General features: G+C 49.6%; 1 protein-coding gene across 3 annotated transcripts; it reads left to right on the top strand.

The window, feature by feature from the left end:
- The first annotated feature begins 12 nt into the window (after nucleotides 1–12).
- On the top strand, nucleotides 13–15,416 carry GINS3 (GINS complex subunit 3). 3 transcript variants are annotated; one of them, XR_012906776.1, is made up of 4 exons: nucleotides 13–394; nucleotides 2,705–2,938; nucleotides 5,643–7,229; nucleotides 15,025–15,416. XR_012906776.1 is itself a non-coding variant. In XM_075940486.1 (3 exons), the coding sequence occupies exons 1-3, from the start codon at nucleotides 215–217 to the stop codon at nucleotides 5,871–5,873; spliced, it is 645 nt and encodes a 214-aa protein (XP_075796601.1). In that variant the 5' UTR covers nucleotides 180–214; the 3' UTR covers nucleotides 5,874–14,962. The 3 variants fall into 3 exon arrangements, 1 of the variants encoding a protein (XP_075796601.1); XR_012906775.1 differs by lacking the exon at nucleotides 15,025–15,416 and adding an exon at nucleotides 13,465–14,962; XM_075940486.1 differs by lacking the exon at nucleotides 15,025–15,416 and having other exon boundaries at nucleotides 180–394; nucleotides 5,643–14,962.
- Nucleotides 15,417–24,389: the final 8,973 nt, after the last annotated feature.

Here is a 24,389-nt window from a genome sequence, read left to right on the forward strand (position 1 = left end):
CACACCCCGCGGGACCGGGCACCCCTCGCGGCTATTTGCAGCGTGACTGACTGACGAGGGCGCGCGCGCTGCCCTCGATTGCTCTCGCCTGGCGCCGGCTTGCGGAGCGGGCAGAAAGCGGCGCATGCGCGCTGTCGCTCCCCAGCCTTGGCCGCTGCTTCTGCCTGACCGCGGCGGAGCGCGGGAAAGGGGGTTGGGAGGTTGCCGCCCCGCCATGTCCGAGGCCTATTTCCCCGTGGAGCCCGGGCTGGGGCCCGAGGAGAACTTCCTGTCGCTGGGAGACATCCTGATGTCCCAGGAGAAGCTGCCGGGCCGCGTGGAGGCGGCTCTGCCCCGCCTGGCCGCCGTGCTGGGAAAGGGCTCGGGGGCCGGCCAAGGCGACTGCATCCCGGAGGTAACGCGCGGCCGGAGGGCGCCGGGACTACAACCCCCGGCAGCCACCGCGCGCTGGTGGGGGCGGGGCTTGTCCCTTCCCGCTGGCCTGAGGAGCGCTCCGTTGTGTGAGTGACGGGCTCCCGGCTGGAGCGGGGCATGCTGGGAAATGCAGGCGCCAGCGCGGTGTGACCAGGGCCCAATGGGGTTCTCCCCGGGAGCGCGCGCTCGGCCTGGGCTTGCGCGAGGCTGCGGGGTGGGCCCGCTGGGCTCCAGCACGTGTACGGCCGCGGGGGGGTCTCTTCGGAACCAGGTCTCCCTAGGCAGCCGGGGACTTCGCTTGCTAACCGCCCCCGGGCTAGGGCCTGCCCGCGTGCTGCCCGCGAAGCACTGCAGCGAGGCGTCCCGCAGGTCTTTGCTGCGAGTTGTGGGCGTCGTCCAGGGACCCTGCCCTGCCGTTCATTGCACCGCCAGCAGCACCCCAGCATCGCTGGCACCTGCAGGGTGGAGGTCTGAATCCCCCCGAGGGGCAGCCAAGTTAGTCGGCAACTGGGGTGGGCAAAAGCCTCGCAGGGGCTGGATCCAGCCCCTCGCATGTTGCCTGGGAGCTGGAGACGTGGGAGCTTCTTTCAACTGCTTCTTAAAGGGCTCCTGCCTTCCCCATGTCTGTCGGGCAGCGGGTTGCCTGGCAGCCACAGGCCACAGGGCAACACAAGAGCCCTTTAAAGAGAAACAGTTAAAAGGGCTGGCAGCTCCCGGCCCCTCTAGCGCGTTGCCAGGGAGCTCAGCCCTTTCACCTGCTTCTATCTAAAGCTGTTACCTGACAGCTCCAACCAGCGGGCACAAGGCCTTGAAACCAAAGCAGTAGAAAGGGCTCATAGCTCTTGATCCCACCAGCTCCTTGCCTGTGAGCTGCCTGTGAGACAGAGTCCTTTCAACTGCATCTTTCAAAGGGCTTGCGGGTGCCAGGCAACAGGTTAGTGGGGAGGGGGGAAAGCTGTGTTATGTGAATTCTAAACCTCCACCCAGACAACTCTGGGAGAAGGCTAGCCCCTGGTACCTTTCCCTCTGCTCCAGGTCTCTTCCACCAGAAGTCTGGGGGGGACCCCAGGTCAAGTACAGCTGCCAGTTGGGTAGCTCTCAATCCCTCCCCTTCTCCGCCTGAGGCCCCACCCCTTCCAGGTCTGAAATTTGTGAAGTGGCCCCCTCTTCAAAAATTATTACTCACCCCGCTATAACTGGAAAAACTTAAAAAACGAATAGTCTTGCAGCACCTTAAAGACTAACAAAACATGTAGATGGGATCATGAGCTTTCGTGGGCACAACCCACTTCTTCAGATGAATGAATCCTGACAGTTGTAACTCTGAAGTGTTATGGTTGTCTTTTTCAACAGTTTACAACTGAACGTTGTAAACCTTGAACTTGAAACCTTATTATGCAGAAGAAAAATGCTACTTTTACCCATTTTAATTTAAATTACACAAGCACAGAAACCGTTTCCTTTGACAAATCTTTTTAAATGTTTTCATTTTAAATCTTTTTAGAAGTTTATTTTTAATAGCTTACTTTTAACACTTGATTATTTATTTATTTATTTATTTTGGCCTCTGCTGCCTGGTTGCAGTGAATGATTGATTCTAAGGATGTTAAAATGTGGTTAATTGACTAGTCAATGGAATTTCCATCGACTAGTCGATAGGCACTTCCACATTCCTCCTTTGAAATGTACAAGAGCCCCAGGAGGCTGACTCCGGACTCCACCTGGGTGCGTCTTTGAAATGTACGAGAGTCCCCAGCGGAGGCCAGAGTCGGGGGGGGGGGGGGGGGACTCCAGCAATGGAGTGATGGGGGGCTGGAGCACCAGTGCGGGATCCCCAGTGCTTGGGAGGGGGGAGGGAGCCCTGAGCCTTGGGGCCTGGATCCAGGCAAGCTGCGGGCCAGGCCTGAAGGTTCCCCACTCCTTCCTTAAATTTACTTCCTGGAGTGGTCCTGTTGGCGGAATCATATGAGCAAAGTTGCAGATATTTGAAAGTGTCTGCAGGATCCTGGGGCTCTACTTGTAAATTTCCTTACACTGTAGTATTGTTTTTATCCTTTCAGGGTTTGTTTACGCGCCGCGCGCACTCACACGCTCTCTCTCTGGTGTCTATAGGCGTTATCTTTCTCAAATAAAAATCTGATTTACATTCGTTTCCACTACTACACATTGACATCAAATCACTCTCTGGTGAATCTTCAGTGTTCATCTAAATCTCATGTTTTTTGTTATCCTGGTCAGAGTTTATTTACCTCTGTTTCTGGGGGGTGGGGTTTCTGTTGTGTGCATGCAGGGCTCAAAGGTGGAAATACCCCTATGGCTAGCAAAAGGATTGTATGACATCAAACGGAGGATCCTTTCAGTGGAACTGCCTAAGATTTACAAGGAAAGCTGGCGGACGGTGTTCAGTGCTGATGCCAATGTGGTTGACCTTCATAAAATGGGGCCATACTATTATGGTTTTGGCTCCCAGCTCTTGAATTTTGACAATCCAGAGAATCCAGAAATAGCTCAGACTATACTGCAGGCAAGTATCTGAAACCATATTTCCTTTGGTAGCTTTGGATTCCTTTTTCTTTGCTGCGCTCAGGCAAACCTTCTTCTGTTGTAACCATGGTTTTAGCTTAAATAAGGACTTCCAGGTCAGAGAACATAAGAACAGCCGTACTGGGTCAGACCAAAGGTCCATCTAGCCCAGTATCCTGTCTACCAACAGTGGCCAGCACCAGGTACCCCAGAGAGGGTGGACCGAAGACAATGATCAAGCGATTGTCTCCTGCCATCCCTCTCCAGCCTCTGACAAACAGAGGCCAAGGACACCATTTTATCCCCTGGCTAATAGCCTTTTATGGACCTAACCTCCATGAATTTATCCAGCTTCTCTTTAAACTCTGTTATAGTCCTAGCCTTCACAGCCTCCTGTGGCAAGGAGTTCCACAGGTTGACTACACGCTTTGTGAAGAAGAACTTTCTTTTATTAGTTTTAAAACTGCTACCCATTAATTTAATTTGGTGTCCTCTAGTTCTTCTATTATGGGAACTAATAAATAGCTTTTCTTTATCGGCCCTCTCCACAACACTCATGATTTTATAGACCTCTATCATATCCCCCCTCAGTCTCCTCTTTTCTAAACTGAAAAGTCCTAGTTGCTTTAACCTCTCCTCATATGGGACCCGTTCCAAACCCCTAATCATTTTAGTTGCCCTTTTCTGAACCCTTTCCAAGGCCAAAATATCTTTTTTGAGGTGAGGAGACCACATCTGTACACAGTATTCAAGATGTGGGCATATCATAGTTTTATACAGGGGCAGTAAGATATTCTGGGTCTTATTTTCTATCCCTTTCCTAATTCCTAGCATCCTATTTGCCTTTTTGACTGCCGCTGCACACTGTGTGGAAGTTTTCAGAGAACTGTCCACGATAACTCCAAGATCTCTTTCCTGATTTGTCGTAGCCAAATTAGCCCCCATCATACTGTACGTATAGTTGGGGTTATTTTTCCCGATGTGCATTACTTTACACTTATCCACATTAAATTTCATTTGCCATTTTGTTGCCCAGTCACTCAGTTTGGTGAGATGTTCTTGGAGTCCCTCACAGTCTGGTGCATATAAAAGACCCCAATGAAGTCAGTGGGCTTCAGTTGTATCAATCCAGGAGCCAGATCTGGTCCTGTGAGTTTTGTACAAGGAACAGGTTAACTGGCAGAGGAACCACGTTGATATATCACTTCTTAATTAACAGGAAATCTGAAGTGTCTGTCATAGATTGTGCCTCTGGGGGCAGAGTGGGTGCCTCTTTAGTTCCAGGCATCTTTCTGTGGCTATACGCATTGCTGGTTCGAAGTGCATGGTTAAGTCTGGTTGTCTTTCCCAGGGACGCTACTCCCCCATGTACCCATTCATTTACAAAAGAGGCAAACAAAATAATCCTGTAAGACAGGCTCACCCCCTTGTTCTCTGCAAGGCAAAAGTTAAACCGTTTCTGAGAAGAGGGTGGGAGGTCTCGATTCCTCTGTGTGTCTGAGAGGCCCAGGTTGAGTGCCCAGGACTATACTGAAAGAAAACAAAGTAAAGATGGTCCCTTCACTTTTCCAAGCAGTCCAGGCAGCCGGGACTCATATGTAATCCTGCTCTGTGATTCTAGGGAACTCTGTTTTTCTCTGAATGCCACATTGTCCTGGGCAGGGATATGTCCTTATAAGGAGCTATCCATCTCTGGACCTGGCAGGTGTGCTGGGGCTGATGGTGTCCAGGAGAGCTCTTCAACCCCTTCCTGCAGTGATGATCTGCCTCACCGCAGCATCCCTGCTCCCTGTTAATGAGCAGAGTTGTGTGGTTTGTTTATCATGACATAAATGACGTTCAAAGAAGTAGAGATGACATTTGTGACTAAAGAGACGTCACTGAGAGCTTCAAAGTCTCTTATTTGGTGCTTGTAGCGCACCACATAAAGTTTTAGATGTCAAATCTCTATCCTAGACATAAATAAAACTCATATTTTTACGAGATGGGTGCTTCCGGAAGCATGGTTTCCTAAGAAATCTTAAATCCAGTTTCCAAAGATTATCAAGAGTTTAACCCTTTTCCTTTCTTGGTACCTTACTATCTACATGTTTTTACCCATAGTGATAGAAAAAAATCTTCAAAATTACCCCCTCTTTCTTTAGCATGTTGCATGTATTGTTTGTTTTTGAATGATACTGAATGCGCATTTACCAAACCATGCACGCACACACGTTCAGTCAGGAGTAGTACTATTGCCGTCAGAAAGGGGAGACCCATCTGGTTCAATTTCGAGACGAAAGGTATTAAGCCGCATTGTGACATGCATAACCACACATTCAAAGCCTCCAGCTGAGCAAGGACCCTGCTCCAAACCAATGACATCTTCCACTTGAACAGAGATGGAATTAGAATTGTATTCCGTTTCAGTAGCCTCTGTTGGCCAGCCACTCAACTAAAAGGCAACAATCACACTTGACCAAATCTAATTCCACGCAGTGGTACACGTACTTTGCAGCTAATATTTTGTACACTCACCTGTCCATGCTAGTTAGTTGAGTACCAGCAATCAGGAGCTAGCCCCCTACAAATCCGTGGCTGCCTACATGCAGACAGCGTAGGGGCTAGAAGCGTGAATCTTTTAGCTCCATAAACACAGGTCTCTAGCATTGGAGTTCAAGAAGCATCTCCCATTAGCCCTGGGTAATTCTGCTTTTCTCCCTTAGACGTTTATTGGCCGTTTCCGTCGCATCATGGACTCCTCCCAGAATGCCTACAACGAGGACACCTCTGCACTGGTGGCACGGCTGGATGAGTTGGAGCGAGCCTTGTTTCGAGCTGGCCAGAAGGGGCTGAATGACTTCCAGTGCTGGGAGAAAGGGCAAGCGTCTCAGATTACAGCTTCCAGCCTGGTCCAGAATTATAGGAAGAGAAAATTCATGGACATGGATGGCTGAAAGCATGAAGGACACACAACAGCAACGGGGGACACTGAAATAGAGGCCAGCCAATCTTGAGAAGGGACAGACTTTCCTCACAGTTTAACTAAAGTCCTTCTGCTTGCATTTTCAGATTGGACTAAAGCATGTTTTAGAGAGGCAGAACAAGAATATATCACAACGTTATATTACAGCATGCACTTACTGCTCCCATGGATTGATGGCAACAGTTGTGGGCTTCATGGCTGAATGGATATAAAAGGCTATGCTGGAAGAGGATCATTTAATATTTATTATTTCTATCATCTAAGTAGATCTGGAATTGCAAACAGGGATTCTAAAACTGTAGTTCCAACTCTTTCTCCCCCTCCTCAGATCACACTTCCCTGCACATATTCCAGTGTGCTTACATGGGAACATCTGGTTCCAACTGCATGAGTCTGGAGGACATCCCAGTAACATAAGAGTGGTAAAGACTGCTCTGTGATATCCCCTTCGCTCTTGCTATGCCTTAATGCACCAGTACAAGTGCCTTTTTTTAGGCGTAAGCATCTACTATGAACCGATTCTTTTGCTGCTTCATTCTTGCATGTGATTTTCAGGCTTGTCTTTGGTACCTCCATAGAGCTGCCTTCTGTGTGTCCACACAGCAGTTAAAGTGGTGCTGTAATTTCCTGTGCCCTGACTTTACCTCCTGCTGGACTTGAACCAATGGTCTTGACTTGAACTTCTCCCCTACCACCAGTTCCTGAGCCATCTGGAATAAATTAACCCGATTGCTAGTTTCAACTAATGGTGAAGGGACAGAGTGAATGAATTGTTTCCTTCCTTCTGATTTATTATTTCCTTTCTGGAAATGTCATTTTTACCTTTGGGAGTGAATAGATTTAGAACTCGTTAAACAGCACAAGAGTTACTTATGGAGATGTCCTTAAAACGTAGCTTCGCCTGTGAGTCCCGTTGTAGGACCCGAGAACATCCAGAAATACATGGTTCCTCTCCAGAAAGCTGCTTATGGGGCCATTGGCATAGTATTCTTGGGACAAGTAATTAGAAATTATCTGGGTGTTGCTTAGCCTTCCTTGAAAGGAAACCCTTTAAAAAGTAACTAACAAGAGGAGTTTTATCCTGAGAGGTGTTGAGAATCCACAGTGCCTGCTGACCTCATGAAGAGCTGTGGATGTTCATCATACTTGGGCATCTCTGGGGGATCAGGCCCAAGAAGTGCTCGGTTTTATATGGGCAGCTTGTTTTTGGCCGCAAATTCTTGGATGCTTAATGTAGTTGTTGGCTAAGGGATCCCACAGGATGGGCGAGTGGCCAGTCTTTGGGTCTCAGAAGCGAAACCTGTGCCTCTGCAGTTGGTCAGAAAAGGTACGTAGTCTGGGATATGACAGCATCTTCAATTTGCCACGGTCTCTGAAGTGCACAGAACAACCTGTCCTGTTGCAGGAGACTTCAGTAGCTGCTAGTGGACCATGAAAAGGGAGTTCGAGCATGCACGCTATTAAATGCCATTGTGCTAAATGACAGCATGCTAGGGAAATGATGCATTTTTATAAGAAGCTAATTTTTAGCCTGGAGTTCGTGTATTTTCTATTTTGGGATTTCTGTGCGAAATAAATGAGCGTTACACGCTGGTGAAGAACTCTCCATGCAAATCTCCATAATTGCCCTGCTGCTGAGAGTCCATTCAGGGCCAGGAGAAAAACAGCCACTCAAAAACCTTAGCCACAGAATCAGTGAAGTCTCGATTGGTAGAACCCACTGTGTTCTTCACGCAGATCCCAAACGCAGGAGTGTCACGCTGATACACTTCTGTGGGCACAGTGGCATCTGTCTGACTTGCAGCTCCACCTAGATCGGGGTGGGCAGTAATTTTTGCAGGGGAGACACTAACTTTGGTTATGGTTGTTGGTCAGTTCCGCCCCTCTGGAAGGGGCGGGGCATCAGGTAGAAGGGGCAGTTCCTTCTAGCAGACATACATCCCTGGCAGGGGAGGGAGATGCCAGCCGCTTAGAACAGAGAATAACTTCACGCACTCCCCTGCCCCCAGGTCTCTATTAGCCTGGGGGTAGGGGAGAGGCAGGGTGAACCATGGGCTAGATCCGGCCTGCAGGCCGGATCTTGTCCTCCCGGATCTAGACAACCCTGGCATTTGCCACAAGTCATGTTAGAGGCACTGCTAGGTTGACAGTAGGCTTCAACTTTTGATTTTGTTTTAAAAAAAAAAAAAAAAAGCTTATGCAACCCAGTGACAGAAATTTTACAGTATTTCTGTTTAGATTTTTTTTTTTTTTTTTTTTTTTAATTCCAGGGAAACAGATCTGATGTTTTGGATGTAAACATTTTCTTGTAGCAGGTGCATCCCAAACATTGAAGCATTTTGATAGTACTCGAGTCAGAAAGTGAAAGTGACTGATGATTATAATACAGCCTTTATGTAGTGTTTGTGTTCAAAGCACTTACCATATATTAACTAACAGATTCTCATAATCCCACTGTGAGGAAGGGAAATATTATCCCCAATTCCCAGAGGAGAAAATGGAGACTTAAGTGATGCACCAAAGGTCACATAGCAATATGTTGGCAGAACCAGATTCTGACTCTTTCTCCATGCTCTAATCATTAGCACGCAGATGTTCCAAAATAAGAGCAAAATAGATACAATCTGTTTCCTTTGTTTAAGCTGCATGAAATGAAAACAGAAACTAATCAGCATCTTGGTTAAAAGTAATGTTAGGTTTTAAAAACTCAGTTTTAAAGGAGGCAGCATTGACTCGAAATCTAGTCTGTTTCCCAAACAACATGAGCTCTCTAAATACCCTTACCAATTTTTGTAGCTACACAATCACTTAAAAAAAAAAAAGGGGGTGTTTCAAAGACATGGAAACAAGTCTCCCCAAAATGCTGTCCTGCACACAGGGAACAAATTTAAACAGGTTTTTTTTCCTCTCGCCTGTTTCATTAACAAAAGTAGATACATTTTCACATAAATGTGGTACTTGTTTTTCTTTTTTTGGTAGGTAAATATTGCTTTAATACTCCCAGGCGTGATTCATAAACTCATGATAGGATTTTTTAAAAATAAAACCTGACACCGTCCTCTGAGATTGCAACCAGCAATTAGCAGATCTGAGATGCTCTTGATTTTCTTTGTCTTATATTCCAGCGGTTTCCAACTGCCGGTCCGCGGACTAGTGCCAGGCCGTGAACCACTGGCTGCTGGGCCATGGCACACTGCCAAGCCATGTCCATGGGACGGGTATACTTCTGGCACTGATACATCTTCCAGAAGGCCCATGAGCAGGGCCTCCCGAGCTGCATGTGCTCCCCCACAAGCAGCCGCTCATACCCTATGGCTGTGTCTACACTGGGCCACTTATTCTGGAAAATCAGCCGCTTTTCCGGAATAAGCTGCGAGCTGTCTACACTGGCCCTTGAATTTCCGGAAAAGCAATGATGCTCTACTGTACAAAATCAGCCGCTATTCCGGAAAAACTATTCTGCTCCCGCTCGGGCATATGGCCTTATTCCGGAACACTGTTCCGGAAAAGGGCCAGTGTAGACAGCCCAGTAGTCTTTTCCGGAAAAAAAGCCCCGATCACGAAAATGGCAATCGGGGCTCTTTTCTGGAAAAGCGCGTCTACGTTGGCTACAGACGCTTTTCCGGAAAAAGGGCTTTTCTGGAAAAGCAGCCTGCCAATGTAGACGCTCCTTTTCCAGAAAAACTGAAAATGGAATAGTATTCCATTTTAAGCATTTCCGGAAATTCATGCCAGTGTAGACACAGCCTTTAGGTGTGAGCAGGTCTACTGCCCCGCCCCCTGCAAGGAGCATGGGCTGGGCGCACCTTGTGTCACTATTCAATGCAGGAGGCCCCCAGCTTCCCTCTCCACCTATCAGGTTGCAAGGACGGGAGGGCCTCTTGACCAGGTTTGTCCATCGCAGCCACCAGAGTCAATGTTCCCCGTTTTAAGACACCTTCCGCCACAGGCTTCTATTGCACTGCGTCCCCCTGGGTGCCCTGCGTCTGCAAAATGGGCCCCCACGAGCGATGTCAATTGGCCATAGCACTCCTGTCAGCACTTGCACGTGCTAAAATTCGAGTAAGTGGAAGAGAATGGCGGGGCCAGAGTGATTCTAGAACCCGGGGCCAACCATCTACCCAGCTTGCCCACCCCCACCCCTTTCACCCTGCGGCCAGAAGCGCCCAACCAGGCTCGGCAGGTGAGGGGCAGTGGAGGAGGCTGTTCTGGGCCATGAGGGCGAAGTGGGAGCCGTCCCCAGCAGATGTACACGGCCGGTCCCATCCTGTTTTCTCCCTGCTAGAGAGAGGAGAGGGCTCAGTGGCCGCATTATGGAGTGGGGCGCTTTGAAGAACTGGCATCTCTCCCAGCAGGGGCCTTGCGGGATTATGGAGGGCCCCCCTCCTGGGGCTGTTGGGAACAGGCTCCTCTCAGTCCCCCCGGAAGGGCCTTGCTCGGATGGGTCTGAGCTCATGCCAGTGTGGAAGCAAAGGGTCCCACAAGCCTTCCCAATGTCCCCACAACATGGCAGGGGGTTAAGGGGGAGGAGGAAGGCAATCGGTCGACTTAACCTAGTTACCGAGTTACAGCACCCATAGGCCTGCACCTAGCCCCAGTCACCGCCTTTGCAAGCCCCTGGTCTTACTAGCGGTTCCCTTCTTCAGGGTGGCATGACCCACAAAGGGCAGCGACTGTGCCTAGCTTTACAAAGTCACCCTGCGAAAGCCGCTATGAACGAAGTTCTGCAAGGTGTAGCAAAAAGAGAGACCTTTCTCTCTCCTCTCTGGGTGAACTGAACAGGACTGGGAGCGGGGTTGGTTTTATAAATGTAACAATTGTAAATACCGATGAGCCTGGGTTTATCTACATTTTTCTATAAAGTTCTTAATTTGTTTAATACAATTTTAAGATAGAAAGTCACATTTTGCTCTGCAATACAGATAACAGTCCACAAGCTATTCCCACGGCACTGCCCTTGAAAATGGCTCTTTTCTTCAAAATGCTTTAGTCTTGTCTTTTCCCCCCACCGTTAGATTTGTCATTTTTTGCTTGATGAGAAACCTGTTTGAGTCCAAGGTATAATCTCTATTTGAATACCAGGAGGCATATACGAATACATACATATAATCAAGGGAATCTTGTACCCCCGCCTCGGCCCCCTGAGCCACCTCACCGCAGCCGGCTTCAACTCGGGCAATCACCATGTGACGGATGGCTGCCACAGCTGAAGCTGGCTGTTTGTGGCGGCTCTGGGGGAGGGGGGAGTATGTATTTTGGTGGACCAATAACATTTTATTTGCATATTTGCACTGTTATTTGCATAATGAATATGCAAATAAACTTACCAGTCCACCAAAAGTTTGTGAATGGATTTGCCTGTCCGTGGTTTAAGAAAGGTTGGGAGCCAATGGCCTTATTCTATTCAGAAATGCTTTATGGCTGTTCTAGAGACCGGATGCCAAAGCAAAGTCTTTTAAGGTATCTGGCTAAGCTTACTGTGTAATTTGATGAACACAAACTGTATTTCATAATCATACAGCAGCGAACGAAAGTGAGAAGAGTTTGGATTTGCATACTTGTACAACAGAAACAATCCCTGGCATTTGACAACCAAGTTAAAGAACACGTATTTAACAAACCAGCATAGTGGAAGCTCCCTGAAATACTGGCAGCAAAGCCCTGGCCGAATTATGAATTGGAAACCCCTTTCTAGTCTATGTTTGAGCTTAGATTCTCTTTAAACTTTTTTTTTATTGCTTCTCGGGTACTTTACAGCAGAGGCAGCCAGTTTACAGCATGAGGCCCAATTAAATATAAATAGCTTTTCGACCAACATGCAAAACCACCCTGTCCCGGTTCTGTCCTCCTTTTCACTTGTGTTGAAGCTTCTTTACCAGTTGCTTTGTGCTCTCATCAATGTTTCAGTCCATCCTCTGGGCTTGGGTTACTTCAGGTTGGCAGAGCGAAGGGATTGATTGCCCCAGCAGACTGTCAGCAGTAGGTGTAGTCATTCTGAGTTCTGTATTGGACATCCGTCTCCATTGCAGAGGTCAGGCGAGATCAAAAAAATAGCCACCAAGAAAGGATAAAGCAAAAAGTGGCACAAGACCTTTTAGCGCCTTCTTTTCCTGTTCAGTAGAGTCCTTCAGAGCAGACATTTCAGGGTGAGATTTTTGAAAGTACTGAAATGAGTTTGGAGCACAAATATTACTACAACTCAGTGTGGCTTGTGCTTGTAATTCATTTTAAAATCCCGCCACTGTTCTGGCAAGGGTGGTTCTGAGCTGACACTTAGGATACGTTTTGGTGTGGTTCGATGTATTTTAGATCCAAGGGAAACCAGGCACACAAGGGCTACTTAACCTCTTGCTTATTTATTGCAAGCTCTAAGCAGTTAATACAGTTGTTTAAGTTTTACAAGCCTTAAAAACAATTACTATACAATAAATTCTAAAGCAATGAATACAGCACAAAGCAATGCAAAAGCAATTAATAGACAATCTACTATATACAATAATAAAGCCTAATTAACTTACACTTCATCTGTATGCTACCTATAGTGCCAGGCAGGAGGTTGTGGTTCCTTTTCTTCCAGCGCATAGGAACGCCATGCACTGGATCGCCGGTGTGAAGGGCCTATTTGCTTCTAGTTACATCGAGCAGGAGTGTGGGGCAATCCTACCCATTCCCTCCCATCGATTGTTCTTACTAAGCCCAATTGATAGCAAAGCGAGACCTGGTCATTCTAATTGTATCTGCCAATTGATTCCGTGTTGTGTAGGATACGTAAACTGCCCAATGCCCTATTTGGGGTACATCCTGCCACCCAAGCTGTTGCTGCTATGTGAGTAGTTGACAGTTTCATGGCTGCATCTGTACTTTTTGCTTATCAGAAACAGAAGTACCAGTGCAAAGTTGCTTGTCCTGGGATCTTGACATGGTCTCGCGTACCAGGCTTAATCTGCATTGTTATGCAAAACAATTCCTGACTCTCAGATTCCTTTAACCCAGAAGTCCCCAACACGGTGCCCATGGGCACCATGACGCCTGCCAGGGCATTTCTGTGCGCCCGCCTAGTGACCAGGGCTGGCTCGAGCCATTCTTGCGCTCCAGGCACACAGCGCATGCGCAGCCCCTACCCCGGGTGCGCGGCGCATATGTGGTGCCATCTCCCGGGTGCGCAGCGCATGCATGGCCCCACCCCCGGGCGCCCGGCAGCCCCAAAGGTTGGGGACCACTGCCTTAACCCAAGCCTTACCTGCGGCTTTGGCAAACCAGACTTGAAACAGGCCTGGATTTGCTTTTAGGAAGGCATCACCATTTATTGCTAAGACAGGGTAGTGCAGGCTCCCCCGCAGTACGTCTGCACTGTGGAGCTATTTCGGGATGCCGGAAGTATCCCAGAATAGCTATTCTGCATCTATTGAAGCAGCTTGTAGAAATAGATTTCGAAATAACTGGCGGCTAGGGTCGTCAGGTGTCCCTGACATATACATGTCCTGTATTTTCTAATTAAGTAAGTTTTATTATTATCATGTTATGACATGACTTGTGCTCAAGTATTCTCGCTCACTCTCTAGGCCTGCGCTATGCGCTGCTATGCACTACTATGCCGATTTGCCACTTGGATACGAGTGTCAGTACGTAGTTGCGTACTGCCTGGCTGGTAGACATGTTCATGCTGCCCTCATCTGTCTCGTATCTCGCAATGCTCTTTTGAGGTAAGGAATATTTGGCAGCTTTATCAAAAAAGGCTGGCTGCCTTAAATCAAAATTTTTTGTATTTAATTTAGGATCTTGATATCCATAATGAGTGATGATGAAGATAAAACCTATCAATAGGAAAATTATATATATCACACACACACACACAGAGCTTGGCGAGCCCTGTTTGCCAGCCGTGCAGTTCAGCGTGCTGCGCACGCGCTGATCGCGCTGTGGCACTGTGCCGGACCTTAATTGTCGAGCCCTGTATATCTATCTATATATAAAATATACCTTTCACTTGTTTGGAAGCAAAAGATGAGTTTTGAAAAATAAAAAATTGATAAAAGCCACACAATCTAATGTAAAATATACAGCGTAATATTGATTGTCAATAAACTTTCCCATATCATGTTGGTTTTCTTTTTTTTTTTTGTCAACAAATTTTTATCAAGTGTGTCCAGTATTTTTGTTGAAACCATCTGGCAACCCTACAGGCAGCTTTTTCCGACGTCCCGGTAAGGTTAGGGGGAATTTCGGAATAGCAAGTTATTACAAAATGAGCTCTTTTGAGCTTAGGGTGCTGTGTAGACGCACCCCTACAAATTAGGCAGTGCCTGAACTGACTGCATCAATTTGAGGAGTGGGGTATGTCCCAGAGACTTCTTGGTGCCAACTAGCAGAGAGGTGCAAAGAGTTGTAAGGGATCTGGTTCAGTTATAGGCTGGCATGTAAGGTCTGTATGAGAGGCAGTAGCCCACTGGTGTTGTAATCATTCCAAAATGTTTGTATGGAGAATATTTAAGGAGTTACTTAGCCATACAGGAAAGTGTGTACTTAAAAATTAAGGCCAGTAATCAGGAAATGGCAGGTTCTTTTTAAGTGGAGGGGATGTCGGGACATGTCTCCACTTGCTTGTCTGATCATTGTGTACTATGGATGCCAATTTGGAGATTGGCAGATGCTGATTGAGTTTGTATATTCCTGTCTTGTAGATATTGCAAACCAAAACAACTAGCAGGGGGCCTTTATGAATTATGGTTTATCTGACTTCTGAATTAGGACAGTCAGGAGTTATTAAATGTCTGTGGGCACAAAACAGGTATCCTGGATCTTTCACTGAGGAGGCAAACTGTTTGCCTGACCTGTCTCGTGAATGGATGATGATAACCAAACCTGTGTGGAAAACGCTCCCACGACTTTGGGAGAGTATTGCTCTATAAGACCTACAGATAAGTGATAAAATAACCTACAAGCATCCAGAGTCTAGAACATGGGTTATGATTTTATTTTGTATGTAACCATTTGTTGTTAGTACTTCTTGCTATCACTTTAATGTCTACACTTTGTGCAATAAACTTGTAGTTGTTTTCACTGTGTCTAAAGTGCCGTGTGTCAAAGTGGAACTGGTAAGCTAGTGTGTTCTCTCTCCTTAGAAGCAGCAAATCTGTGAAGACTGTCGATGTCCAGTAGATGGGCGGCTGGAAGCTCCTGAGAGTCTCTCAGAGTTGGGAGTGTTCCTGCTGCACAGTCTAGCTCTGAGCCAGCCCAACCATAGCACAGGGTAAACCCCTTCTAAATACAAAGTGCTTCCAGCCGCAGCTACGTTGTGTGGTGGTTAAAGCACAGCAGTGGAAGTCTAGAGATCTGGGTTCTGTCCTTAGCTCCATTTCAGTCTCTCTTTCTCTGCATGCAATGCCTACCTGATTTTTTTTATTGTATCCTTTGGTATATATGGTCATCCCAATTTTCTTCCACTATTTGATCTGAGGAAGTGGGTCTGTCCCACGAAAGCTCATCACCTAATAAACCATCTTGTTAGTCTTTAAAGTGCTACATAGTCCTGTTTTTTGTTTTAACTGATTTAGGAACTCAAGTGTTAGTTTCAAAAGTGATTAGGCACTTTGACTGTCAGTGGGATTTTGTCTCCTATGTGCCTAAATACCTTTAACTATCTGGGCCTTTTTGTGCTTCAGTTTGTCCCTCAGTAAAATGAGGATACCAGCAACCCAAAGGCACTGGGATGTTGTGCGGTTTCACTTATGGGTGAATGCCTGCCAGTATTTTATAAAAATAAGAGCTAAGTTTTTAAGTGTTTCAATAGGTCTGCACCTCAGTGTTTGCAATAGGGACAGGTCCCTTTGTTTTTTCATCTGTGGAACCCCAGTTCCTTACTTAGGAAGGGCTCGATGGAGTATCTAAAATTTTCCCTATTTAGAAATCGTTCTGGTTTCTTGAATCAGCCCAATAACCGTAACGTGGTCACCTTGCGGGCAGGCTTTCTCACACCCTCCAGCCTTCTCTCCTGCCTTACGATGCATCCTCACTGCTGCAAAGTGGCCAGAGAAGCAGGGCTGAGCTTGCGGTTTCTTCTCTTTGCGTGTGGTTTTCCCTCAGTGGCCATACGTCCGCTGGAGCGAGCGAGGTTCTAAGCGCTTAATATCGAGACTCCGTTTCGGTGAGAGTTTGCATGAAACTGTGAATAACATCACAGATTGCAATAATTCCAGCACCCTCTGCAAGGATGGAATGAGCGGTGAGTGATAGGGGATGACCTACACTAGTGCCCTGCATGACTGATGGTTGAATACAAGAATAACCACAGAAAGGGACCTCTAGCTTGTGATGGGCTCAGTGTGGCTTTGCGCGAACAGGCCGCAGGATTTAAATCTGTAGAGGGTGGTTCATTTCTAAAGGCACAAAGATAACAAAAAGGGGGGGTATGGGTCTGGGATTCGGGCTCCTATGTGCTACAGTAGCCTATATAATAATGTTCCAGGATTGTCCAGTCTGATGCCTAGAATGACTGTTGATTCCGGGTGAAGAGATGGGAACAGCTACAAGCATGACCGAGAGCTCTTTTTTCCCCAAGTTGACTCAACCTTGGGATTTCCATTTTGTTACCTATCCAGTTTGTAAATTCTCAGCCACCTTCCTCTGGCTTACACTCTGCAAATCCATCCTGGGCAACAGTGCGGGCTTTTCCCTAGGGCAGGTCGTTATTGTTCACAATCTAACGCAGGCGTCCCATGGCCATAGCTCCGGGGAGAAGAGTCTTCGAAGACGGACCTCACCTCAGAGCGTTCGGTCGGGGAAGGGAGCTAGGTGGAAATCCCTGCAGAACGAACTGGGATTCTTCCTCCCAAGCTGTGATGGGGTGGACAGAGCCCCATCTTCCACTGGAGGCCATTCAGCACCGTGGCCATCAGCGGGGACAGTGGAGAGGGCCTCCAAGCAGGGCAGAAGGGCAGCCGGCCCTGCAGCCAATCAGCGTTCAGCAGCCTGGTATATAAGGAGCTGCTGAGTAAAGGTCAGTTAGTTCCTTCCTGGAGCTCAACCTGGCCAGAACTCTGGTCTGGCTGGGAGCATCAGCACCTGGGCCAGCTCCAAGTGGGAGCTGGACCTTTTCAATGAACCAAGGCTAGATCCTGCAACAGGAGGCTAGCCTGTGGGGGCATGGGGGAACCCTGGATCTCAACCACCAATTGGACTGTATCTCATCCCGAGTGGGCGAGGTCATTGTTGTGAGCCCCCTTGTAGCCACTAAGGGGCGCTCGCTGACAGGACTGAACCTGTTACACAAGCTGGAGACCTTTGCTCCAAGGTTGTGGGCTTTGTTTCTGAGCACCAGCAGGACCATGGGGATATGTCGAGACTGAAGGGTGGAGCAAGTGCCGTTGGACAGACTCGCTCTAGAGGACCTTAGCTGGCTACAAATAGCAGTGTGGCCTCTCCAACGCAGGGGCCTGGGTGTGTTTGAGAGCCCGAGCTATGCCCTGCGCAGCCATGTCCATGCTGTTTTCAGTCTGCTTGCTCACGCCAAGCTAGCAGGAGCCTGTCTAGTAGGCTGGGAGGTTAGCTCGCCGCTGAAGGGTAGACATCCAGGATCTACCTCAGACCCGAATACCCTGCCCTGCCTCCTTCGTGCCCCTTCTCTGAGGCCCTGCCCCTGCTCACTCTGTCCTCCCTCTTTCCCCTCAATTTCACCAGGCAGGGGCAGAGGGTCGGGGCGCAGGCTCTGGTCTTGGGCAAAGGGATTTGGATTGTGAGAGGAGCACTGAGCTGAGCCTGGGGCAGGGAGTTGGGATGGAGGAGGGGGTTCAGGGTATAGGCTCTGTAAGGGAGTTTGGGTCCCGGGGGCTCGCCCTGAGCCACTCTCAAAAGCAGCCAGCAAACTCCCTCCATCCCAAGCCCTGTGCCCCCCTCCCCGTTCTGTGGAAATAGAATACAGGGTGGGAGTGGAGCACCCTGACATCAGAGCCCCCTCCTCTCCCTTCCCTGCTCTGCACAGCAAACAGGAGGCTCCCAGCTCCAATGCCAAGGGCAGGAGATGCGAAGGGACAGCTGAAGTGCTGTGCTCGATAGCCTCTTGGCCAAACCAGTCAGGCTCACCTGTCAGAGGCTCCAAGATCTACCAGTAGATCCTGATCCACTGGTTGGTGACCACTGCCGTAGGCCTTTTAACCACTTCTCACGCACCTGGAGAGAAGACAGGCCTTTTGGGGCTGGATTTTGACCTATACTTGATTGGCCCAACACCTGCCCGCACAGTTAAGTCTGGCCCTGGAAATACTCAGATTCTTTGGAGAGGATCCCCGGATTCTGTTTCATTGGGAGCTCGAGGAAGGCGTGGTGGTGATGTCTCAGTTCTATGACCAAGCCGGTTTTGTTACCAGACGGTCACTCAGGCCGGTTGCGTCAGGAAGACGTGCCGCGTTGTCTGCTGCCGACGGTATGCGTAACAGAAGGGGCACGCGGCCTTTCTGCTTCTTACGGCAGTGTTTGAATGAACCTCTTCCCTGCTGGTTCAGACACATTTCTCAATCGGTTAATTACTGCATTTTCCCTACCAGTTCCGAAAGGAGTTTGCAGTGACCTTCTTGATGCTGTTTGTGAACCGCATCATCGGATTCAGCAGAGGGAGCTTTGAGCAGAAAGTGCTGGGTTTTTTAAGTCCTAGCTTAACTTTTTTTTAAGCTAGACTAGTACAAAATCTGAATCTAGATGCCATTCTCCAGCAATCTAATGACATAAGACTCTCTTTTGATCCTGTAGATCAGGACTTCTCAACTTTGGAAGCCCTGGGAGCCACATTGATACTTCCAGCACATGCCGAGGGCCGCAACTTAAGTGTGGTTGTATATACATGCAAATATACATGCAAATATATGCAAATAGTTTCTTTCACACTGACGGGCATGAATACAAAGATTAAGGCAAGACTACACAACACGCAGGCTCCATTTAAGTCAGTTCTGCTGATATTAATAAAATGCAATAGTTACCCCATTTCTACCCATATGACAGCACTTTTAATGAGCAATGACAATCCAGGAATTTAACTATTAAAATGCATATCAACAGAAGACCATTATATTGACTACTTGTTGGGGTTTGCTCCCATCTGCTGGCCACAAACAAACGAGCCACGGGCCACGTGCAGCCCACGGGCCGTGTGTTGAATTGCCCTGCTGTAGCTATTGTAACAGGATGGAACAAATATCTAATGGGGCCCACCCTTCCAACAATCCAGTCATCTGAAGAAGTGGGCTGTGCCCACAAAAGCTCAGGATGCCATCTACATGTTTTGTTAGTCTTTAAAGTGCCACTACACTATTTGTTGTTGTTTTAAGTCTTTCCTGTTACAGACTAACTCGGCTCCCCCTCTGAAACTTTAAAACCCAAAATGTTAGTTTCAAGCTCCATTTGGGACAAAAACGCATGTCGTCCTTTGCCAAATAGAAAAGGACCCGACTGGCATGAACGAAGCCGTGACTCTGAGCTACCAGCAAAAGAGAGTCTGGGTCTCTCAAAGTCAAACAGTTCCGACTCTGTGTCGCATTAACAAATCGTACAGCCACGTTGGCATTAAACTAGCCCCATCAACGCCTGAGTATCTGTGAGTTACCCACAGGTCCGGTAGATGCTGCGATGACTCCCAAAATGGAACCCAGCCATCCTGACTCTCTGTCCCATTTTCTAATTGCTTTCTCTCTTCAACTGCTGCATAAATATCTGCCTGAGAGCAAGACAACAGCAATTCCCAGCAGGATTTTGGCTCTGAATACATCCCGCCCCCTCCACCCAGTAGTTCTGTGCCTCCTGCCTGGCTTTATGTCCTCAGATGCTAAGAAGGTGAAAGGAATGTCTTGACACCAATAATATTTAGTTCTCATGCAAAGTGTTTTAACCCCACTGTACCGGTGGGGAAACTGAGGCACGGAGAGGGAGGTGAGTTGCCCAAGGTCATCCAGCAGGCCAGGTCTCTTAAGAAGCCAGGTTTCCCTAGCTGCTGGACTATACGGCCACACCCACCTCGATGTCACACGCTGCCTTTCCCTCCTCCCCACCACTTCCAGCGCCGCGCACCACGCTTCCCACATCCTTGTAGAGCAGAACTCCATTCCAGAGAGCTGGGCCCAGGCCTCCCTTAGATTGTCGTGGAACATCACAAGGAACGGCGCAACCCCAGAAGCTAAGGCGCTTGCTCCACTCTCAGAACGGTTCATTGATGTCATGGACCGTTCCAGCGGGTTCCTGAGATTAGCAAGCTTCTATTTTTGAAGAGCTCTTCCTACCAGTGCCCAGCCAAGCAGGGCCTCAGTCATCTTCCTATCTGGATTGGCAGGACACGCTGTGATCTTTGGCCTGGCATCAGCCTCTGTGCATTCCTGGGGCTTTCGCTCTTCCCTGCTGCTTCCCCGCGCCTTGAAAAAACCCGGAGTCGCGTTTCGTAAACAGCCCTGCAAGTAGGCAGAAGCAGAGTATGAGTTTGTTACCCTGGCCGGGCAGAATTCTGAGCATGGCAGGACTCCTAAAACAGCACGGTGTAGTTAATTAACCAATAAGCAAAAGATTATCCGTTAATGCTATAGATTACATCTATTCCCCACCCTTGCCAGGACATTTTTTAGCAGGCTGGCCAGCAGCTCGGCTCAGTCCTGGCTTGCATCAGGTCCAGGACCTACCCCCGCTGCGGCTCTGCATTTAAAGTATATTAGGAGCTATGTGGGCAGGCAGCCCGGCTCAGTTCTGGCTCATGCTGGGTCTGGGAGCTCAGACTCTCACCCACCCACCCCTGGACAGGGGCTGCTACCACCCTGCACTTCTGCCTCTGTATCAGAGGCAGCAGCGTGGGGCGACAGGCAGCCGGTCCATGCGGGGAGCTGGTTTTCAAACTGGCTCCCCTCGCTGACCAGCTCCTGTCTGGCACCCTGCGCTGCTGCCTCTGTGTCAGAGGCAGCAGCAGGGAGGGGCAGGGGCTCCTCAGGAGTGGGGCTGGAGTGCACAGCCTGCCAGCCCCGCCCCCGGGGACTATAGACTAGTCGAGTAACCAATAAGAATTCATGAGGTTACTCGACTATTCAGTTAACCAATAGTTCCCATCCCTCGACCAGACAGCGTTTCTCGGAAGCAGCTGCCTCCCTGTGGCTCGGGCTACCCATAGATCTGGGGTTACAGGGCTCCCGCAAAGGAACCTGTGTAGTCCCAGGAGCTTGCCTGAGTCAGCCGCGCAGAGGAGCGACGCAGCCCCTGGGGGACGTTGAAGAGGCAACGGCTTGGAATCGCTCACGGGGAGCTGCATCCCCGTACGTGGGCAAAGAAAGACAACCGTCTTCACAGCCGCCTCCCTCGCACACAACAAGCAGGGAGCTGATCCCCGGGCAGCCATCCGGAGCTCCGTCCTCTCCTGGCTTTGAGCAAAGCTGTTGAACCCGTCTGGATTTGAACCGGGCTAGCCGACCGCTGCCTTCGCCAATGGCTCGCTGGCCTGGGGCTGGCCCCCTCTGCCTTGGCATCTGCAATGTGGGAGATGGCTCCGGAGGGGCGGGTTTTCACAGCACGGCCCCATGCCCTCTGCAAGCCCAGCGGATGCCCTGCGCTCAGTAAACAGCCATCATCTCGTTGGGGAGCCAGCTCAGATCAGCCGCTTTGGGACAACGAAAGGGGTTTGCAGCCTAGTAAACAGATGAGCAAGCCTGCAGACAGGGTCTCGGGGGGCAGACACTCCCTCTGCGGGGTGGGGGAAGGAATCCGGGCGCTCAGACTGGACAGGGAGAGCAGCAGAATAAACCGCCCTGGTAGGTGACACTGGGGCTATGTCTACACTCGTGGCTTCTTGCGCAAGTAATATGCAAATGAGGCTAAGCGTGGAATATCACTGAGCCTCATTTGCATACCTAATGAGCCACCATTTTTTTCAGAAGAGGCTCTTGCGCAAGAAGGAGCGTCTACACAGCCCCTTCTTGCGCAAGAAAAACCCTCTTGCGCAACGCCGTTCTTCCTGAAAAGTCATAGGTGTAACGGCGTTGCGCAAGAGGGCTTTTCTTGCACAAGAAGGGGCTGTGTAGACGCTCCTTCTTGCGCAAGAGCCTCTTCTGAAAAAAATGGTGGCTCATTAGGTATGCAAATGAGGCTCAGCGATATTCCACGCTTAGCCTCATTTGCATATTACTCACGCAAGAAGCTGAAGAAGGGAGTGATACCAAACTGCTCGAGACAGTGAAGTGCAAAGCAGACAGTGAAGAGTGTCCAAAGGATCTCACCAAACAAGGTGATTGGGCAACAAAATGGCTGATGAAATGTAATGTTGATAAATGCAAAGCCCATTGAATGCCAGCGGTACGTATCAAATGACGGGGACTAAATTAGCGATTACCACTCAGCGAGATCTTGGCGTCAGTGTGGAGAGTTCTCTGGAAACACCCACTCAGTGTGCAGCGGCAGGAGCCAACAAGCAAACATTAAAAAAGGGTCCGAGAATAAGACGGAAAATATCTTATTGCCTCTGTATAAATCCATGGGACGCCCACATCTGGAATTCAGCCTGCCAATGTCGTCACCTCATCGCTAAAAAGATATCTTGGTATCGGAAAAAGTTCAGAAAAGGCCAACACAAATAATTAGAGGCTTAGACCTGCCATATGAGGAATGATTTAATAAGGCTATGAGTTTTCAGCTTCAAAAAGAAGAAACTAAAGGGGGATATGATAGAGGTCTGTAAAATCAGGGCAGGTGAGGAGAAAAGTTATTTACTTGTTCCCATGATGCAAGAACTAGGGGGTCACCAAATGAAATTAATAGGCAGCAGGTTTAAAACAAACACAAGTATTTATTCAAACAGCGCACAGTCAACCTGTGGAACTCCTTGCCTGAGGATTCTGTGAACACCAGGACTTTAACAGGGCACAAAAAAGAGCTTGATAATTTCATGGAAGCTAGGGCCATCGATGGCTGTTAGCCAGGATGGGTAGGGACAGTGTCCCTGGCCTGTTTGTCAGAGGCTGGAAATGGATGACGGGAGGGATCATGTGAGGATTCCTTGTTCTGCTCACTCCCTCTGGGGCATCTGGCCTTGGCCACTGTGGGCAGACAGGACACTGGGCTGGATGGACCTTTGGTCTGACCCACTCTGGCCGTTCTTATGGATCACTTGGAGGCTTGCACTAGAGAGCAGAGAGCACGGGGATATCCCTGGCGGGGGAACCCTGGCGCTGCAGCGGTGGCTTGGGAAGGGATCCAGTAGGAGTCCGAGGCTGCGAATCATTTTGACGCCCAACAATGGGGTGCTTATGTCAAAGATCCTTTGGGGTTCACCCGGCACAGAAGATCACAGAACCCTAGAACCGGAAGGGACCTCGAGAGGTCCTTGAGTCCAGGCCCCTGCCCTCCCGGCAGGACGAGGCACCGTCTAGACCAAGGTGCAGACAGACCAAGCCCACGGCCACTGCAGACTCCTGCTCCCAGTGCTACGGCTCTGGGAGGAAGCGGAAGCAGTGGCTGTTGGGAGTTGTAGTCTAGAAGGGGGCTTTGCCACCCTAGGCGATGGGGGTGATAGAGGAGTGCCTGGCACAGCAGCTCGCTGATACACAGGTAACGAGAACCAGCCACCCTGCTCCCCTAGCTGAGCAAAGCACTCCGCAGCCGGCCGGCTCCCGCACGTCTGACCGGCTCCGCTCTGCAGCACAGCTCTCCGAGGAGGGGCAGGGGCTTGCTGGCCCAGAGTCCCCAGCCTCACTCGCATTGTTTGACATCGACCCCTGCTCTCCTAGGAAAGCATGGGGGATGGGCGGGAGAGGGAGGCTTGACCTGTGACCCGCCCCTTGCCGGAGAGCTGGCCCCTCCCCCTGCCAAGCGGGTTAAGCCCAGCGTGTTAATTGGCGGCGACAGCTCATTCGGTTATCGCCCGCCTGGTTATTGATGCGGCGCGTGTGACGAGGTGCACAGTGAAGGTCGGAGCCAGCCCAGACACCTCCCGTTCCAGCAGGGCCGGGCGCAGCCCTGGCAGCCTCTAACCCAGGCCGGATGGAGGGGGCTGGGCTTGGGACCAGGCCGCGTGCTGGGCCAGGAGGAAAGCTGCGCAGATTGGAAGCCGCAGCTTAACATCCCAGCGGCCAGACGGGCCCCTCTGTACGTGCAGCTCTGGGCTGCCAGCTGCCTGGCCCATCGCCCCCTCCTTCTTCAGAGTCCGCCCAGTCTGCCCCTTCGCCCTCCCCGTGGGAGTCGCTGCCCAGCAGCCGGCCCTCTGCCCGGAGCTCTGCCTGAGGATGAACCGGCTCAGCACCCAGCGATGGAGCCGTCTCGGGAAACAACCCTAAAAGCAGGAGGCTGGGGCTTCGATAGGGGAATCAAAGCAACCTCCTGTGTGGGCAGGAGTGTCGGGCCGGCCCTTCACGAGGAAGGATCCCTCCCAGTTGCTTTACGTGCGGGATCTTTAGGGATCGTTTGCCGGCCCCTGGAAATGCAGCCAGCTCTGGGGTGCAGCACCCGGTGTGTAACACCTTTCAGGAGGGGGGAAAGG

Source organism: Pelodiscus sinensis, chromosome 12 (assembly GCF_049634645.1).
Source record: "Pelodiscus sinensis isolate JC-2024 chromosome 12, ASM4963464v1, whole genome shotgun sequence".
In the NCBI taxonomy this organism is placed as follows: Eukaryota; Metazoa; Chordata; order Testudines; family Trionychidae; genus Pelodiscus; species Pelodiscus sinensis.

What these genes read in the sequence shown, in the direction of transcription:
- GINS3 (XM_075940486.1), top strand. Translation starts at nt 215, where the DNA reads ATGTCCGAGGCCTATTTCCCCGTGGAGCCCGGGCTGGGGCCCGAGGAG. An exon ending in AAGGCGACTGCATCCCGGAG is followed by an intron (nt 395 to 2,704) that starts GTAACGCGCGGC and finishes GTGTGCATGCAG; the next exon opens with GGCTCAAAGGTGGAAATACC. An exon ending in TAGCTCAGACTATACTGCAG is followed by an intron (nt 2,939 to 5,642) that starts GCAAGTATCTGA and finishes TTTCTCCCTTAG; the next exon opens with ACGTTTATTGGCCGTTTCCG.